Here is a 17247-nt window from a genome sequence, read left to right as displayed (position 1 = left end):
AGTGTAATCAAAAACTGGAGTATTACATACTTTCTATTTATTTTGTATATCTTTCAGATGTTCCAGGGCCACCTTCAAACCTGAGAGTAATTGATACTACCAAGACTACAGCCACTTTAACTTGGGGTAAACCTCATTATGATGGTGGACTAGAAATTATTGGGTACATAGTAGAACACAAGAAAGAAGGGGAAGAAGAGTGGGTAAAGGACACAACAGGGACTGCCCTCAGAATTACAGAATTTGTTGCTGCAAATCTTCAGTCAGGTGCAAAGTACCAATTTCGAGTCAGTGCTATTAATGCAGAAGGCACAGGGGAGCCTGCCTTAGTTGAAAATGTTGAAATTAAAGAACTCGAAGAACCACCTGATTTTGAGCTTGAAGCTGAACTTAGAAGAACCCTTGTTGTTAGAGCTGGAGTAAGTATTCGCATATTTGTGCCCATTAAGGGACGTCCAACACCTGAAGTCACATGGTTAAAGGGTGATGAGCCACTCAAAGGCCGTGCGAATATTGAAGTCACAGAATCTTACACTCTTCTGGTTGTTCCAGAATGCAACAGGCATGATGCAGGAAAATACACTTTGACTCTTGAGAATGCTGCTGGTAAAAGGACTGGTTTTGTGAATGTTAGAGTTTTAGATTCTCCTGGACCACCTACAAATCTTAAAGCAAAAGAAATCTCCAAAGACAGCATTACACTTCAGTGGGATCTGCCGCACTTAGATGGTGGTTCCCGTATAACAAACTATATAGTTGAGAAACGTGAATCAACCCGCAAGGCATACTCAACAATTACCACTAACTGCCAAAAGTGCTCCCTCCGCATACCAAATTTGTCTGAAGGATGCGAGTATTATTTCAGAGTAATGGCAGAAAATGAGTTTGGCATTGGTGAGCCAGCTGAAACTACTGACCCAGTAAGAGCATCTGAGGCTCCATCGCCACCTGAGAGTCTTAACATTATGGATGTAAGCAAGAATAGTGTTAGTCTTGCTTGGCCTAAGCCAGAACATGATGGTGGCACCAAAATTACTGGTTATGTAATAGAAGCACAAAAGAAGGGCTCAGAGCAGTGGATACATATTGCCACAGTTAAAGCTCTTGATTACGTAGTAAAGAATCTGAATGAAAATGAAGAATATACATTCAGAGTTATGGCAGTAAATAGTGCTGGACGAAGTGATCCGCGAGAAAGTCGACCTATTCTTGTCAAAGAACAAACAGTGCTCCCAGAATTTGATCTACGTGGCATTCATCAGAAATTGGTTATTGCAAGGGCAGGAGACAACATTAAAGTTGAGATTCCTGTACTAGGTCGACCAAAACCATCAGTAACATGGAAGAAAGATGATCAACTTCTCAAACAAACTCAAAGGGTTAATGTGGAAGACACAGCAACATCAACCATTTTAAATATCAATGAATGCATAAGAGCTGATGGAGGGAAATTCATACTTACAGCTAAGAATATTCATGCGGAGATCAGTGATACTATCACTGTTATAGTACATGATATTCCTGGACCACCAACAGGACCTATTAAATTTGATGAAATTTCAGCAGACAACATATTGTTCTCATGGGAACCACCAGAAAATGATGGAGGAGTACCAATAAGCAGTTACATTGTGGAAATGCGTGAAACAAACAGTACTTCATGGGTAGAATTAGCAGCCACAGTAATTAGAAATACTTTCAAAGCTACGCGTCTTGTTACCGGAGCAGAATATCAGTTCCGTGTAAAGGCCCAAAATAGGTATGGTGTTGGCCCTGCAATTACTTCCGAGTCCGTAGTTGCTGCTTATCCCTTTAAAGTACCAGGACCACCAGGTACACCTCAGGTTATTGCAGTCACAAAAGATTCAATGACCATTAGCTGGAATGAGCCTGTGAATGATGGAGGAAGTCCAGTTCTTGGATACCATATCGAAAGAAAAGAAAGAAACAGTATTCTCTGGCAGTCTGTAAGCAAGACCCTAGTTGTTGGCAACATATTTAAGTCAAGTGGACTTACTGATGGCATTGCTTATGAATTCCGTGTCACTGCAGAAAATATTGCAGGCAAAGGAAAACCAAGCAAGCCATCTGAACCAGTCTTTGCACTTGATCCTATAGATCCACCTGGTAAACCAACAGCAATTAATGTAACCAGAAATTTAGTAACTCTGCAGTGGACTAAACCTGAATATGATGGAGGCTTTAAGATAACAGGATACACAGTTGAAAAGCGAGATGTTCCTAATGGACGTTGGTTAAAGGCTAACTTTGGTAATATACTTGAAACTGAATTTACTGTTAGTGGCCTAAGTGAAAATGCAACATATGAGTTCCGTGTAATTGCCAGAAATGCTGCTGGTGCTGTCAGTAAACCTTCAGAGCCAACAGATGCTATAACATGCCGTGATGATATTGAGGAACCCAGAATATTAGTTGATGCTAAGTACAAAGATGTTATCTTAATTAAGGCTGGTGAACCATTCAGACTTGAGGCTGATGTTGTTGGACGTCCACTTCCGACAATGGGATGGGCAAAGGAAGGAAAGGAGCTGGACGATACAGCAAAACTGGAAATAAAAATAACTGACTTCTCTACACTTTTAATCAACAAGGATTCTGCAAGAAGAGATGGTGGTGCATATACACTTACAGCTTCTAATCCAGGTGGATTTGCAAAACATGTATTTAATGTTAAAGTTCTTGACAGACCAGGGCCACCTGAAGGGCCTTTAGTAGTATCTGAAGTCACATCAGAGAAATGCGTTCTGTCTTGGTTACCACCATTAGATGATGGTGGTGCAAAAATTGACCACTATGTGATTGAGAAGAGGGAAACCAGCAGGCTTGCATGGACAAATGTTGCTTCAGATGTTCAGGTAAACAAACTTAAAGTCACCAAACTGCTAAAAGGTAATGAATATGTGTTCCGTGTTATGGCGGTCAATAAGTATGGAGTTGGAGAAGTTCTGGAATCTGAACCAGTAATTGCTGCCAATCCTTTTGTACCACCTGATCCACCTAAGACACCTGAGGTAACTGCAGTTACAAAAGATTCTATGGTTGTCTGTTGGGGACATCCTGACTCTGATGGTGGTAGTGAAATCATAAACTATATTGTTGAAAGGCGTGATAAGAGTGGATTACGTTGGGTGAAATGCAATAAGAGGAGTATCACTGACTTGCGCTACAAAGTTTCTGGTCTAACAGAAGGACATGAATATGAATATAGGATCATGGCTGAAAATGCAGCTGGTGTTAGTGCACCAAGTGAAACAAGTCCATTCTACAAAGCTTGCGATACTGTCTTTAAACCTGGTCCTCCAGGTAATCCCAGGGTACTGGACACTAGTAAATCATCCATTACAATTGCCTGGAACAAACCAATTTATGATGGTGGTTCAGAAATCACTGGTTACATGGTAGAGACATGCTTACCAGAAGAAGATGAATGGACAGTTGTAAGTCCACAAGCAGGCCTGAAAGCAACTTCTTACACAATCACTGGCCTTAAGGAGAATCAAGAATACAAAATTCATATTTATGCAATAAACTCTGAAGGCACTGGTGAACCAGCTCTTGTTCCAGGATCTCCTAAAGCTGAAGAAAGAATGCTGCCTCCTGAAATTGAACTTGATGCTGAACTTCGGAAAGTTATTAGCATTAGAGCCTGTTGTACTTTAAGGCTGTTTGTCCCAATCAAAGGAAGACCAGTGCCTGAAGTTAAATGGGCAAGAGAAGATGGAGAGCCCTTAGACAGAGCAACCATTGAATCAACAAGCTCCTACACCTTGCTTATAATTGAAAATGTGAACCGATTTGACAGCGGAAAGTATATGTTAACAGTAGAGAACAGTTCAGGAAGCAAAACAGCATTTGTTAATGTCAGAGTTCTCGATTCTCCAGGTGCACCACAGCAGCTCAGAATAAAAGAGATAACTAAAGAGTCTGTAACAATTACCTGGGAACCTCCTCTAATTGATGGTGGATCAAAGATTAAAAATTATATAGTAGAAAAGCGTGAATCAACCAGAAAAGCATACTCAACTGTAGTTACTAACTGCCACAAAACAAGCTGGAAAATTGATCAATTGCAAGAAGGCTGTAACTATTATTTCAGGGTCCTAGCAGAAAATGAATATGGAGTTGGTCTCCCAGTTGAAACAGGTGAATCAGTAAAAGTTTCAGAAAGGCCACTACCTCCAGGCAAAATAAGCATCCTTAATGTAACAAGAAATAGTGTTTCACTTTCCTGGGAAAAACCAGAACACGATGGAGGTAGTAGAATAGTGGGTTATATTGTGGAAATGCAGAGTAAGGGCAGTGAGAAGTGGACAACCTGCGCTACAGTTAAAGTAAATGAAGCTACTGTTAAAGGCTTAACCCAGGGTGAAGAGTACTTGTTCAGAGTTTCAGCTCAGAATGAGAAAGGAATTAGTGATCCTCGCCAGTTAGGTGTTCCTGTTATTGCAAAAGATCTTGTAATTGTGCCAGCGTTCAAACTGTTATTTACAACCTTTACTGTTCTGGCAGGAGAAGATTTAAAAGTTGACGTTCCTTTTGTTGCTTGTCCAAAACCTTCTGTCACATGGCACAAAGACAATTTACCTTTAAAACAAACAACAAGAGTGAATGCAGAGAGCACAGAAAACAGCTCTGTACTGATAATAAAAGAAGCTTGCAGAGAAGATGTAGGGCAGTATGCAGTAACACTTGCAAACTCTGCTGGAGAAACTACAGAAACTCTTAATATTGTTGTCCTTGATAAACCAGGGCCCCCAAAAGGACCTGTGAAAATTGATGAAGTAACAGCAGACAGTATGACTATTTCTTGGTCACCACCAGACTATGATGGTGGATGCACCATTAATAATTATATTGTAGAGAAAAGAGATACTTCAACTACTACATGGCAGATTGTCTCTGCAACTGTTGCAAGAACTACAATAAAGGCTGGACGACTAAAGACTGGCTGTGAGTATCAGTTCAGAATTGCGGCAGAAAACAGGTATGGAAAGAGTAGTTATCTTCTGTCAGAATCTGTTGTAGCACAATATCCATTCAAAGAACCTGGTCCACCAGGCACACCATTTGTATCAGCAATCACCAAAGATAGCATGGTTATACAGTGGAATGAACCTGTTAATGATGGTGGAAGCAAGATCCTTGGATACCACTTAGAAAAGAAAGAAAGAAACAGTATTCTTTGGGTTAAGCTGAACAAAACAGTGCTTCAGGATACAAGGTTCAAAGCAACTGCTCTTGAAGAAGGCATTGAATATGAATTTAGAGTTTATGCAGAAAATATTGTTGGCATTGGAAAACCAAGTAAAGTATCAGAATGCTATGTGGCACGTGATCCATGTGATCCACCAGGTTGCCCTGAAGCTGTTATTGTTACTAGAAATTCTGTCACACTTCAGTGGACAAAGCCTGAATATGATGGTGGAAGCAAGATTACTGGTTACATAGTTGAAAAGAAAGAACTGCCTGATGGCCGCTGGATGAAAGCAAGCTTTACAAATGTTATTGAAACTCAGTTTACTGTTACAGGTTTAGTAGAAGATCAGCGATATGAGTTCCGAGTCATTGCAAGAAATGCAGCTGGTGTGTTTAGTGATCCATCTGATAGCACAGGACCAATTACAGCTAAAGATGAAGTAGACCCACCACGTGCAAGCCTGGATCCTAAATACAAAGAAACTCTTGTTGTGAATGCAGGAGACTCCTTCAAGATTGAAGCAGATGTACATGGTAAACCAATACCTACTATCCAGTGGTTCAAGGGTGCACAAGAGCTTACAACTGCTGCACGCTTAGAAATTAAGAGCACAAACTTCAGTACTTGTCTCAGTGTAAAAGAGGCTGTTCGTGTTGATGGTGGTCAGTACATCTTATTATTAAAAAATGTTGGAGGAGAAAAATCTGTTTCTGTAAATGTTAAAGTGCTTGACAGACCAGGACCCCCAGAAGGACCTGTTCTGGTTACTGGAGTAACTGCTGAAAAATGCACATTGGCATGGAAACCCCCACAGCAAGATGGAGGCAGTGATATTTCTCATTACATTGTTGAAAGACGAGAGACAAGCCGTTTAGTATGGACAGTAGTGGATTCTAATGTACAGACTCTTGGCTGCAAAGTTACCAAACTTCTTGAAGGAAATGAATACATTTTCCGTATTATGGCTGTTAATAAGTATGGCACTGGTGATCCATTAGAATCTGATCCAGTATTTATGAAAAATCCATTTGTAGTACCAGATGCACCAAAGACCCCAGAAGTTACAAATGTAACTAAAGATTCAATGGTTGTTGTATGGGGAAGACCAGTATCTGATGGTGGTAGTGAAATTACTGGCTATATTGTAGAAAAGCGAGATAAGGAAGGCATTCGATGGACACGGTGCAACAAACGTTTAGTCAGTGAGCTGCGTTTCAGAGTTGTTGGGCTTATTGAAAACCACCAATATGAATTTAGAGTATCTGCTGAAAATGCTGCTGGGGTCAGTGAACCAAGTCAAAGTTCAATTTTCTATAAGGCTTCTGATCCTATTTTCAAGCCTGGACCTCCAAACAACCCTAAAGTAACTGATGTAACTAGGTCATCAGTTTTCTTGGCATGGAGTAAACCAATTTATGATGGTGGATGTGAGATTCAAGGATATATTGTTGAAAAGTGCGATACAAGTAGTGATGAATGGACTGTTTGCACACCAGCAACTGGCATCAAGGAAACACATTATGAAGTGGAGAAACTATCAGAAAAACATGAATATAAATTCCGTGTTTGTGCTGTTAACAAAGCTGGTGTTGGAGAACATGCTGATGTTCATGGAACGGTACTTGTTGAAGAAAAGTTGGAAGCTCCAGACCTTGATCTGGATCCAGAATATCGAAAGCTTGTTAATGTAAGAGCTGGTTGTTCATTAAGATTATTTATTCCTTTCAGAGGGCGGCCTGCCCCAGAAGTGAAATGGGCAAAAGCAGATGGAGAGATCAGAGATACTGCCATGATTGAGGTTACCAGCAGCTATACTCTACTTACAGTTGACAATGTTAACAGGTTTGATACTGGCAAGTACACTTTGACACTAGAAAACAGCAGTGGATCAAAATCTGCCTTTGTTAGTGTTAGAGTGCTTGACTCACCTAGTCCACCAGTGGGCCTAAAGATAAAAGAAATTACAAAAGACTCAGTAACACTTGCTTGGGAGCCTCCTCTTTTGGATGGTGGTGCAAAAATAAAGAATTATATAATTGAAAAGCGTGAAAGTACAAGAAAAGCATATTCAGCTGTAGTAACTAATTGCAACAAAACTTCATGGAAGGTAGAGCAGCTCCAGGAGGGATGCAATTATTACTTCAGGGTATGCGCAGAGAATGAATATGGAATTGGATTACCTGCAGAAACAAGTGATCCAGTTAAGGTGTCTGAAGTACCGCAGCCTCCAGGCAAAATAACAGTGATTGACGTCACAAGGAATAGTGTATCTCTCAGTTGGGAAAAGCCTGAACATGATGGTGGAAGCAGAATCATTCAATATATTGTTGAAATGCAGCCAAAAGCTAGTGATAAATGGTCAGCATGTGCACATGTGAAGACTCTAGAAACAGTTGTTACCAACCTGGTTCAAGGAGAGGCATATCTGTTCCGAGTCTTAGCGGTTAATGAAAAAGGTAAGAGTGACCCAAGAACCCTTGCTGTTCCAGTATATGCCAAAGATCTGGTGATTGAACCAGATGTTAGACCAGCATTTAACAGCTACAGCATTCAAGCTGGACAAGACTTAAAAGTTGAAATTCCTATAGCTGGACGACCCAAACCAACAATTTCTTGGACAAAAGATGGCCAGCCACTTAAGCAGACCACTAGAGTTAATGTCACAGATTCTGCCAATCTTACCACATTAAATATTAAAGAAGTAAATAAAGATGATGGAGGAGTATATGGTATTACAGTTGCCAATGTTGTTGGACAGAAAGCAGCAACAGTTGAAATAATAACTTTAGATAAACCTGGTCCTCCACAGGGTCCTGTGAAATTTGATGAAGTCAGTGCTGAAAGTGTTACAATATCTTGGAATCCACCAGCATACACAGGAGGCTGTCAGATAACAAACTATATTGTTGAAAAGAGAGATACAACTTCTACAGTATGGGATACAGTTTCAGCGACAGTTGCAAGAACTATTCTTAAAGTGACCAAACTAAAAACAGGTGCAGAGTACCAGTTTAGAGTGTTTGCAGAAAACAGATATGGAAGAAGTTTTGCTTTAGATTCTGAAGCCATAATAGCTCAGTATCCATATAAAGAGCCTGGCCCACCCGGTACTCCATTTGTAAAGTCTTGTTCAAAAGATAGCATGATTGTGCAATGGCATGAACCAATTAATGATGGTGGAAGCAAGATTTTGGGCTACCACCTGGAAAGAAAGGAAAGAAACAGTATTTTGTGGACAAAGGTTAACAAAACAATTATTCCAGATACACAGTTTAAAAATACAAACCTTGAAGAGGGCATTGAATATGAATTTAGAGTCTATGCTGAAAATATTGTTGGCATTGGAAAAGCTAGCAAAGTTTCAGAGTGTTATGTTGCACGTGATGCATGTGATCCTCCAGGCTGTCCAGAAGCCATAATTGTAACAAGAAGTGCTATAACTCTTAGGTGGACAAAGCCAGAGTATGATGGTGGCAGTATGATTACTGGTTACATTGTTGAGAAACGTGATTTACCAGATGGGCGCTGGATGAAGGCTAGCTTTACTAATGTAATTGAAACTCAGTTTGAAGTGACAGGTCTTACTGAAGATCAACGTTATGACTTCAGAGTAATTGCAAAGAATGCTGCAGGTACATTAAGCAGACCATCCGACAGCACAGGACCAATTACTGCAAAAGACGAAGTGGAACTTCCAAGAATCTCAATGGATCCAAAATATAAAGAAACAATTGTAGTTAATGCTGGGGAAACATTCAGACTTGAAGCTGATGTACATGGTAAACCAATGCCAGCCATTCAGTGGATCAGAGGTGACAAGGAAATTGAGGAATCTGCTAGATGTGAAATTAAGAACACTGACTTCAAAGCCCTAGTTATCATAAAAGATGCAATAAGAATTGATGGTGGGCAGTACATTTTGCAAGCTTCGAATGTAGCTGGTACAAAATCTGTGCCTATCAATGTTAAGGTGTTGGACCGACCTGGACCTCCTGAAGGTCCCATCCAGATTACAGGTGTTACAGCTGAAAAATGTTCATTAGCATGGGCCCCACCTCAGCATGATGGTGGTAGTGATATTTCTCATTATATTATTGAAAAACGAGAAACAAGTCGCCTTGCTTGGACTGTTGTTGCTACAGATGCTGTAGCAACCATGTTAAAGGTAACAAAACTTCTTGAAGGTAATGAATATATTTTCCGCATCATGGCAGTTAATAAATATGGCGTTGGTGAACCACTGGAATCTGTACCAGTATTAATGAAAAACCCATTTGTGCCTCCAGGACCACCAACAGCACTGGAAGTAACCAATATTGCAAAGGACTCGATGACTGTTTGCTGGAGCAGGCCAGAAAGTGATGGTGGTAGTGAAATAATTGGTTACATTGTAGAGAAAAGAGATCGTGCTGGAATTAGATGGACAAAATGTAATAAAAGAAGAACAACAGATCTACGCTTTAGAGTAACTGGACTGACAGAAGACCATGAATATGAATTTAGAGTGTCTGCTGAAAATGTTGCAGGCACTGGAGAACCAAGTCAGCCTACTATGTACTATAAAGCCTGTGATCCTGTATATAAACCTGGCCCACCCATCAATGCCCATATTGTAGATACCACTAAGAATACTGTTACAGTAGTATGGGGCAAACCTATTTATGATGGTGGTAGTGAGATCCAGGGCTATATTGTGGAGATTTGCAAAGCAGATGAAGAAGAGTGGTCAATGTGTACACCACAGTCTGGCTTGCGTATCAATCGTTTTGAAATCACAAAACTTACAGAGTATCAAGAGTATAAAGTACGTATCAGTGCTATCAACAAAGCAGGTGTAGGTGAACCAGCTTCAATTCCAGGTACAGTTAAACCAGAAGATAAACTTGAAGCTCCTGAAATTGACCTTTCTTCAGAATTAAGAAAGGGAATTGTTGTTAGAGCTGGAAGCTCTGTTAAAATTCATGTTCCTTTTAGAGGGAGACCCGCCCCTGAAATAAGTTGGGCCAAGGATGAAGGAGAAGTTACAGACAAAGTTCAGATTGAAAGAGGTTTCAACTACTCTGAACTTTCAATAGATAACTGTGATCGAGGTGATGCTGGAAAATATATTATTACACTGGAAAATAGCAGTGGTTCCAAGTCCGCATTTGTTTCACTAAAGGTTCTTGATACACCTGGACCGCCCCAAGGTTTGATTGTAAAAGATATCAGAAAAGATTCTGCTACACTAGTATGGGAACCACCATCCATTGATGGTGGGGCAAAAATAAAAAATTATGTCATTGACAAACGTGAATCAACTAGGAAAGCTTATGCTAATGTGACTACTAAATGCAACAAAACAAGTTTTAAAGTTGAAAACCTTACAGAAGGGGCTGTATATTATTTCAGAGTTATGGCAGAAAATGAGTATGGAATTGGTACTCCTGCTGAGACTGTAGATCCAGTGAAAGCGTCAGAGCCGCCTTTACCACCAGGAAAGGTCACACTTAATGATGTTACTCAAACGAGTGCTTCACTTACATGGGAAAAGCCTGAACATGATGGTGGAAGCAGAATTATGGGCTATTATGTAGAAATGCAGTCTAAAGGATCTGACAAGTGGAGTGTAGTTTCCACAACAAAAGTATGTGAAGCAGTTGTTTCTGGTTTGAGTTCAGGGCAAGAATATTCCTTCCGTGTGATCGCTTTTAATGAAAAAGGCAAAAGTGATCCAAGACTGTTAGCTGTACCAGTTATAGCTAAGGATCTAACTACCGAACCAGCTTTCAAAATGATGTTTAACACATATAGTGTCCAAGCTGGAAATGACCTTAAAGTAGAAGTGCCATTCACTGGTAGGCCAAAACCTAAGATTAGCTGGGCAAAAGATGGCCAGCCTCTTAAGCAGACTACTAGAGTAAATGTTGAAGACACACCAACTTCTACAATTTTGCACATTAAAGAAAGTCAAAGAGATGACTTTGGTAAATATGCAGTAACAGCAGTAAACAATATTGGTACAGTAAAAGAGGAAATTGCTATCATTGTGCTTGATAAACCCGGCCCACCAGGTGGACCAGTAAGATTTGATGAAATTAGCTCAGACTTTGTTGTCCTATCCTGGGATGTTCCAGAATACACAGGGGGATGTCAGATAAGCAACTATATAGTCGAAAAACGTGATACAACTACTACCAACTGGCAGACTGTATCAGCAACAGTAGCAAGAACAACTATTAAAGTCACAAAACTTACCACAGGTTCTGAATACCAATTCAGAATTTATGCTGAAAACAGATATGGAAGAAGCTCCTCTTTGGACTCTGCAGCAGTCATTGTTCAGTATCCTTTCAAAGAACCTGGTCCACCTGGCACTCCATTTGTGTCATTAGCAACAAAAGACCACATGGTTGTCCAGTGGAATGAACCAGTTAGTGATGGTGGAAGCAAAATTCTTGGTTACCACCTTGAACGAAAAGAAAGAAACAGCATTTTATGGGCAAAATTAAATAAGTCCCTAATTCAGGATACACATTTCAAAACAAATGGCCTTGAAGAAGGAATTGAGTATGAGTTTAGAGTATATGCTGAAAATATTGTTGGTATTGGTAAAGCTAGCAAGGTCTCTGAATGTTATGTTGCCCGTGATCCCTGCGACCCACCAGGTCGTCCAGAAGCAATTGTCATCACAAGAAATCATGTTACACTTAAGTGGACAAAGCCTACATATGATGGTGGTAGCCACATTACTGGATATATTGTAGAAAAGAAGGAGCTACCTGAAGGCCGATGGATGAAAGCAAGCTTTACAAATGTTATTGAGACTGAATTTACAGTTACTGGACTGGTTGAAGAACAAAGATATGAATTTAGAGTAATAGCAAGAAATGCAGCTGGTATTTTTAGTGAGCCATCCGAGAGCACTGGACCAATAACAGCCAGAGATGAAATTGATGCCCCAAGAGCTTCAATGGACCCCAAATATAAAGATGTTATAGTTGTTAATGCAGGAGAAACCTTTAGTCTTGAAGCTGATATTTATGGAAAGCCTGCACCTGATATCATATGGTCCAAAGATGGCAAAGAGCTTGAGCAAACTTCTGCAAGAATGGAAATTAAATCTACTATTCATAAAACAGTTCTTACTGTTAAGGACTGTATAAGAACCGATGGAGGTCAGTACTCACTCACTCTAAAAAATGTGGGTGGTACAAAAGTTATACCAATAACAGTAAAAGTCCTTGATAGACCAGGTCCCCCTGATGGGCCTTTGGTGGTCAGAGATGTTACAGCAGAAAAATGTCATCTATCTTGGAACCCCCCTTCACATGATGGTGGTGCAAGTATTTCACATTATATCATTGAAAAGAGGGAAACAAGCAGGCTTTCTTGGACACAGGTTGCCTCTGATGTGCAAGCCCTCAGCCAGAGAGTAACAAAACTTCTTTCTGGCAATGAATACATATTCCGTGTTATGGCTGTGAACAAATATGGAATTGGTGAGCCCCTAGAATCAGAGCCTGTTATTGCTCAAAATCCATACAGACTACCTGGCCCCCCTTCAGTACCTGAAGTTACAACTATAACAAAAGATTCCATGGTTGTAACTTGGGGACGTCCAGTAGATGATGGTGGTGCTGAAATTGAGGGCTACATACTTGAAAAACGTGATAAAGATGGTATTAGATGGACAAAATGCAATAAGAAGAGGTTGACTGATGTAAGATTTAGGGTCACTGGACTAATGGAAGGTCACTTTTATGAATTCCGTGTTGCTGCTGAAAATGCTGCTGGTGTTGGTGAACCAAGTGAGTCATCTTCATTCTACAAGGCCTGTGATGTAGTGTATCCTCCAGGTCCACCCAGTAATCTAAAGGTGTTTGATACATCCAGATCTTCAGTATCACTCAGCTGGAGTAAGCCTATTTATGATGGTGGTGCTGAAATTAGGGGTTATATGGTAGAGGTGAAGGAAACTTCTGCCGATGAGTGGACTACATGCACACCTCCAACAGGAGTACAGGCAACAAAATTCACTGCAATCAACCTTAAGGAAAATGGTGAATATAACTTCCGTGTAAGTGCCATTAACACTGCAGGTATTGGTGAAGCTGCTAACATACCAGGTGGAGTGACTGTTGCTGAGAAAGTTGAACCACCCGAAATTGAGCTTGATGCTGATTTAAGAAAGGTTGTGTCAGTACATGCTGGTGGAACTTTGCGCTTGTTTGTTACTATCAAAGGTCGACCAGAGCCAGAAGTGAAATGGGAGAAATCTGATGACAAAATTAGTGAACGAGCTCAAATAGAAGTTACCAGTTCATATACCATGCTAGTCATTGACAATGTAAATAGATTTCACAGTGGAAAATACATCCTAAACCTAGAAAACAACAGTGGCAAAAAGTCAGCTTTTGTCAGTGTGAGAGTACTAGACACACCAAGTGCTCCTGTAAATCTGCTGGTTAAAGACATCAAGAAAGATTCAGTGACACTTACTTGGGAGCCCCCTCTTATTGACGGTGGAGCAAAGATCACCAATTACATTGTTGAAAAACGGGAATCTACAAGAAAGGCTTACACTACTGTTACCAACAATTGTACTAAGAACACATTCAAGGTAGACCAGCTTCAGGAGGGTGGTATTTATTATTTCCGTGTTATGGCTGTGAATGAATTTGGTGCTGGACTAGCAGCAGAGGTAACAGAACCAGTAAAGGTTTCTGAGCCACCTCTACCACCTGGAAAAGTAACTTTAGTTGATGTTACGCGTAACAGTGTTACACTTACCTGGGAAAAGCCAGAACATGATGGAGGCAGCAAGATCACAAGTTATATTGTTGAAATGCAGACCAAAGGCAGTGAGAAATGGAGCTCATGCTCTCAGGTTAAGACATTAGAAACAACAATATCAGGCCTAAGTATGGGTGAAGAGTATACATTCAGAGTGTCTGCTGTTAATGAGAAAGGAAGGAGTGATCCTAGACAACTTGGAGTTCCTGTAGTGGCAAAGGACATTGAAATAAAACCATCTGTTGAACTTCTTTTCAATACGTTCAGTGTAAAGGCAGGTGATGACCTTAAAGTTGAAGTACCATTCAGGGGAAGACCACTACCAACAATAGAATGGAAGAAAGATGGCCAGCCTTTAAAACAGACTACAAGGGTAAATGTTCAAACATTAAAGGCATCTACACTGTTGGTTGTTAAGGAGGCTTCAAGAGAAGATGTTGGTACATATGAAGTTTCTCTGTGTAACAGTGCAGGTTCAGTAAAAGCTTCATTAACTGTAATTGTTCTAGATAGGCCTGGTGCACCTAGTGCAATACGGGTTGATGATGTGAGTGCTGATAGCATAACTATATCTTGGGATCCACCAGAGTATGATGGTGGCTGTCAGATTAACAATTATATTGTTGAAAAGAGAGAAACAACTACAACTTCATGGGAAACAGTATCTGCAACAGTTGCAAGAACATCAATAAAGGTGTCACGACTAACTGCAGGTTCTGAGTATCAGTTCCGTGTTTATGCAGAAAATCGTTATGGTAAGAGTCACTGCAGTGAGTCCCCAGCTATTGTTGCACAGTATCCTTGCAAGCCACCTGGTCCTCCAGCTACTCCTCGAGTTGTACATGCAACTAAATCTTTTATGGTTGTAAGCTGGAATGAGCCAGTCAATGATGGAGGAAGCAAAATAATTGGCTACCATCTTGAACGCAAGGAAAGGAGCAGTATTTTATGGTCAAAGATAAACAGAACAATTATAACTGATACACAGATGAAAGTCACAGGACTCGAAGAAGGTCTGCAATATGAATACCGTGTCTATGCTGAAAATATTGCTGGCATAGGCAAATGCAGTAAAGCATGTGAACCAGTTGCCGCTAGAGACCCCTGTGATCCCCCTGGTCAACCAACAGTAACAAATATTACACGAAACTCAGTCTCATTGTCATGGACTAAACCAGAATATGATGGTGGAGCAAAGATTACAGGCTACATTATTGAGCGCAGGGAGCTGCCAGATGGTCGATGGTTGAAATGTAACTTTACTAATATTCAGGAAACTTATTTTGATGTAACTGGCCTCGTAGAGGATCACCGTTATGAATTCCATGTTATTGCAAAGAATGCTGCAGGGCTCTTTAGTGAGCCTTCTGAATCAACAGGCCCAATTACAATAAAGGATGACGTAGATGCTCCAAGAATCATGATGGATGTAAAGTTCAGAGATGTTGTGGTTGTTAAAGCTGGAGAAATTCTGAAAATTAATGCTGATATTGCTGGACGTCCCCTGCCAGTGGTTTCTTGGACAAAGGATGGTAAAGAGATTGAAGAAAAAGCAAGAGTTGAAATTATCTCAACAGATAATAACACTGTACTCACCGTCAAGGACTGCATTCGAAGAGATTCAGGACAATATGTTCTGACTTTGCAGAATGTTGCAGGAACAAGATCATTAGCTGTTAACTGCAAAGTACTTGACAGACCTGGCCCACCTGCTGGACCACTAGAGGTAAATGGTGTTACAGCTGAAAAATGTTCATTATCTTGGGGACCACCACAAGAAAATGGAGGTGCAGATATAGATTACTACATTGTTGAAAAGCGTGAAACTAGTCGTATTGCTTGGACAGTGGTCGATGGAGAACTACGGACATCATCATGCAAAGCATCTAAGTTGCTCAAAGGGAATGAATACGTCTTTAGAGTAATGGGTGTTAATAAATATGGTGTTGGTGAAGCATTGGAGAGTGAACCCGTAAAAGCATTAGATCCATTTACAATTCCAACTCCTCCTAAATCAGTAGAAGTCACTAATGTGACTAAAGATACCATGACACTCTGCTGGACAAGACCAGACAGTGATGGTGGTAGTGAAATTTCTGGATACATTATTGAGAGACGGGAAAAGAGTGGCCTGCGATGGGTACGTGTGAACAAAAAACCAGTTTATGATTTACGAGTTAAAGCAGCTGGCCTCCATGAAGGTTCTGAATATGAGTATCGCGTGTATGCAGAAAATGCTGCTGGGTTAAGTCTCCCAAGTGATTCAACACCATTAGTTCGTGCTGCAGATCCTGTATTCCTCCCATCTCCTCCATCAAAGCCTAAGATTGTTGATTCAACAAAAAGTAGTGTAACTGTTGCCTGGACAAAGCCACTGTTTGATGGTGGTGCAGCTGTGACTGGATACACTGTTGAATATAAAAAGAGTGAAGACACAGAGTGGTCAACAGCTGTGCAAAATCTAAGAGGTACAGAGTATACAGTGATTGGACTAACATCAGGAACTGAGTACGTATTCAGGGTAAGGTCAATCAACAAAGTTGGTGCTGGTGATCCAAGTGAAGTCTCTGAGCCACAGCTTGCAAAGGAAAGAGAAGAAGAACCTGCATTTGACATTGATAATGAAATGCGTAAGACTTTAATTGTAAAGGCTGGCAGCTCATTTACCCTTACTGTTCCATTTAAAGGTAAACCTACTCCCAACGTAATGTGGAACAAACCAGACGTAGATCTCCGCATTAGAGCAAGCATAGATACATCTGATAAGTGCACATCACTCACTGTTGAAAAAGCAACAAGAAATGACTCTGGAAAATATACTCTGACACTGCAAAATATAGTTGGTACTGCAACATTGTCTTTAGTTGTAAAGGTTCTTGACTCTCCTGGTCCTCCATCAAGTATTGTTGTTAAAGAAGTAACTAAAGAATCAGTGATTTTGTCTTGGGATGTCCCAGAAAATGAAGGTGGTGCTCCTGTTCGTAATTATCGTATTGAAAAACGAGAAGCAAGCAAAAAGGCCTGGGTTAGTGTGACAGACAGCTGCAGTCGCCTGACATACAAGGTTACCAACCTTCAAGAAAGTGCAGTCTACTATTTTAGAGTTGCTGGGGAAAATGAGTTTGGTGTTGGTGTACCTGTTGAAACAAAAGAAGGTGTTAAAATCACAGGTAATTTCTTATTATGTGCATAAATATTTTAAAATGATTACAATAATAATACTGCATGCTTTTAATTCTCATTCAGTTATGTTT

General features: G+C 40.4%; 1 protein-coding gene across 26 annotated transcripts in view; it reads left to right on the top strand.

Annotated features, from left to right (window-relative positions):
* The window catches only part of LOC122805019 (titin-like), a 759244-nt gene that overhangs the window by 657001 nt on the left and 84996 nt on the right, over positions 1-17247 (top strand). For all 26 annotated transcript variants that reach the window (XM_044075290.1, XM_044075281.1, XM_044075295.1 and 23 more), the window contains one exon: positions 58-17163. In XM_044075290.1, coding sequence (XP_043931225.1) covers positions 58-17163 — 17106 coding nt within the window. The remainder of the gene's footprint in view (positions 1-57; positions 17164-17247) is intronic.

The sequence above is a fragment of the Protopterus annectens genome, chromosome 6.part0, assembly GCF_019279795.1.
Source record: "Protopterus annectens isolate FY-2018-M chromosome 6.part0, PAN1.0, whole genome shotgun sequence".
Classification (NCBI taxonomy): Eukaryota; Metazoa; Chordata; order Ceratodontiformes; family Protopteridae; genus Protopterus; species Protopterus annectens.
This window is presented reverse-complemented; position numbering and strand designations above follow the sequence as displayed.